Source organism: Crocuta crocuta, unplaced genomic scaffold, assembly GCF_008692635.1.
Source record: "Crocuta crocuta isolate KB4526 unplaced genomic scaffold, BGI_CrCroc_1.0 scaffold267, whole genome shotgun sequence".
Classification (NCBI taxonomy): domain Eukaryota; kingdom Metazoa; phylum Chordata; class Mammalia; order Carnivora; family Hyaenidae; genus Crocuta; species Crocuta crocuta.
Window position 1 is genome coordinate 3,516,732 of NW_027531899.1, and position 3,174 is coordinate 3,519,905.

The 3,174-nt window shown below is 41.2% G+C and overlaps 2 protein-coding genes across 4 annotated transcripts in view; one reads left to right on the plus strand and one right to left on the minus strand.

Annotated features, from left to right (window-relative positions):
• ZNF529 (zinc finger protein 529) overlaps positions 1 to 2,882 on the minus strand; it is a 44,686-nt gene extending 41,804 nt beyond the window's left edge. The window contains exon 1 of the mRNA XM_077773742.1: positions 2,713 to 2,882. Within this exon, the coding sequence (XP_077629868.1) occupies positions 2,713 to 2,813 (101 nt within the window). The 5' untranslated portion in view covers positions 2,814 to 2,882. The remainder of the gene's footprint in view (positions 1 to 2,712) is intronic.
• A 32-nt stretch (positions 2,883 to 2,914) lies between these two features.
• The window catches only part of ZNF382 (zinc finger protein 382), a 26,622-nt gene continuing 26,362 nt past the window's right edge, over positions 2,915 to 3,174 (plus strand). For 2 of the 3 annotated variants that reach the window (XM_077773745.1, XM_077773743.1), the window contains exon 1: positions 2,915 to 2,943. The gene's annotated coding sequence lies outside the window, so the exon portion shown is untranslated. Of the gene's footprint in view, positions 2,944 to 2,974; positions 3,096 to 3,174 lie in introns of those variants that run through there. The other variant, XM_077773744.1, reaches the window with a different exon arrangement.

The window sequence follows — 3,174 nt, forward strand, 5'->3', positions numbered from 1 at the left end:
GCTATCTTCTACTAATTATTAAAACTGTGAACAAATAGGCTGGCAAAATAACTGGTAACAGCACTACAACCAGTGTGACTGAAGCAAATAAACCTACAGTCTTGTACCTTCTTTCACTGTATTTCATCAATATAATGAGACACTTAAGATTCCCCTGTGAATGAGCACAACTCTGGTGACATTTTCAGACTAAATTGTTTCGTCCATAGTAGAGGCTTAATAAGTGTGGCTTTATCATTGCCTTTCTCCACTGAATGCCCAGTAAATGTATCATATTGGATGTAATCCTTAAAAAATTGCTAAGAAATGCCTATAATAGTTAAACTTTATAATTTAGCAATTTCTTGAGTACTTTTGTTCACAAACATGAATACTGCATAGCAATTATATTTTATATCAAATATCTCTTTAATTATATAATATTAATTTGGATGCAATGTGATTAACAATTTTACATAATACAGGAAATTATTTTTGGACAAACTCGTCCTAAAATTGACTTCCAGGTATAAGTTATTGATCCTAGGTTAGTGGTTTAAAACCTGTTTGGGTCATGTACACCTTTGATAGTATCATAAAATTATAGGCTTTTCCCCAGGAAAAATATGCATTAACAAAATAAATACACACATCAAAAAAAAAAAAACAAACAAATAAAACACACACACACAATAAAATAAATATGGAATAATTGGGTATACAGTTCCAAGGCAAACAATTTAAGGTGAAGGATTCTTATTCTAGACCATCTGAGCACATGGCCTGTTTTCTTACTTACAAGTGCCTATTGCTTCTCATTTTCACTGCTCCTTATTATGAATGTGGAATGACTGAGATGGTTCATATAATAACATGTTTTTAACATAAGCACTTATTATTGTCAGCCACTGTTCTAGTGCCCTATTAATATTAACTCTCCTAATCTTCATAAAAACTCTTTGAAATTCATACTATTATTTGCATTTTACAAACATAAGTTATGGAATAGAAAGATACTGAATATATTATCCAAACTCAAAAATAGTAAATGGTGAAACTAAGATTTTAATTTAGATACTCTAGATTAGGGGTTAGCAAACTTCTGTAAAAGACCAGATAGTAAATATGTTAGGCTTTGTGGGCCAAGAAGCAAAATCAAGGATATTATGGAGGTGCTTATATAACAAGACAGGTAACAGATTTCCACAAATTTTTTTTATTGGTCAAATTCAAAAATTTATTTGTGGACACAGATTGGAATTTCATATAATTTTCACATGTCAAGAAATACCATTCTCCTTTTGATATGTTCTTAATTATTAAAAAATGTTAAAACCAGTCCTAGTTCACAGGTCCTAAAAAAATAGGTAAATATCTAAATCACTATTTTTCTGGGCATTTCAGATGAGGTTATTCTATATCCTAAAAAAACAAAAATGAAATTTCATAAAACAATGAGGAAGCTCAAAATGACTTCTAGCTTGGTTTTGGGATGTGTGCCTGTAACAATGTTCTCCTCTCATGGCTCTTCTTTTGGAATACAGCAAAAATTGGAAGGAAAAGAGAATCATGACATACAAGGCCTTTCCTGGAGACCAGAAAGGCTAAACAAGAACAAATTTCCTCATCACTAGCAAGGCCCCCTGATACATAAACATACACTAATAAACTATGAGAAAGACTAAATACTGTTGACTTTCCCCTGTATCCAAAGAAAACTCAGGTTCCCAGAAGCCTGGGACTGGAATCTGTTTCTATGTTCACAGCAGTTTCCTGTCAACAGAGCTATAAAAATGCTGTGGATCTGCAATACAGGCCTTGCCCTCACAGAGCTGCCAAGAGGAATCTTCAGAGGAAGTAATCCAACTCTTGCAGCCTCCATATCCTGTCTTTGGGGGGTAATTCCAGCCCTACAATTGCCTTAATAAAGCACAGGGCTGTGCTTTTTTAGTTATAACATTCGTTCTAGGTCTCAAAGGTTCAACTTCCCTTTGACAGCAATTTTTGTGCAACCAGTATTTCTGTGCAGTGTGGCTATAAGGTGAAATGATATAGGCAGTGAAAGAAAACCCAGTGCAACAAATTCCAAGAAAGCGTGGGATTTATAATTGGGTCCAGAATAGGCTACACTTAATGTACTCTATGCCTTCAATGCATTAAGCACTAGGCTGGACAACAGATAGAGACTGCACTGATAAAGGCAACAAAGGCCATGCTTTAGAACAGGGGTCTCTGTGTATAACTGGGGCCTCAAAGTCTTTCACAGGCACAGATTGAGTCACACGGGGATCTTATCCACAGATTCCTCAGCCTCTGAACTGCAAATAGAAGCTCTACCTTACTAAAAGTAAAAAAAGCCACACTAAGCCAATTTTGGTTAGCCTCCAGTTGGTCACAATAGCGCTGTCACTAGTTCACAGTTCACAGTACAACACACCTCACACTTCACACCTGACCACGGTCATGAAACGGCCCCGCCCCTACTCAGTCCCAGGAGCCTAATCTGGGCCAGTCAGGTCCTCCCCACCATTCGCGCGCGCACACATACACTCTCTGACACACGCATACACCCATGATCACAGCCCACACTGGCGCTGGCACACACGCCCACAATCACCTTCTACATACAGGCCTGACGTTCCTGCCTCCACCTGTCCGATACGCTCCTGGGAAACTCCGGGCCTCCTGCAGTGAGCTGCTTCCCGCACCCAGACCCGTGTCACTTCAACTCACCACAAGGAAAACGGTGACTGCAAGCCTAGAGAAAAATGAACCAGAGGACCATGTTCACAAACTCCCCGCAGTCCACTCTGGAATAGCGCGGACGTTGACATAAACACACAGCAGAGCCGGTAGCTGTGACAGCTAGGTTACTAGCGCGTCGCCCCGTAGACTCCTGGGAGCTCCAGCCCACTCGGGAGTGCGCAGGCGCAGACGACTGATCCTTGGCCCGGGGTGAGGCTGGTAGGTCCTAGGGGCTCTGAGGAGGCGGGAACCCAGAGCTCCGGCCGAGAGGGCAAACTAGGGAGCGAGTCCCGGTGGGGAGGCCAGGGAGGAAACCGGAAGTCCAAGCTGGGCCTGGTAATTCTGAGGAGGGAACTGGAGCCAAGCCCACGGTAACCAGACACTAGGATCTGTGAGAGCGGGGCCTCGGGCGTGGTCCGTGGGCGTGACCCTGAGGGTGACAATCGAGTT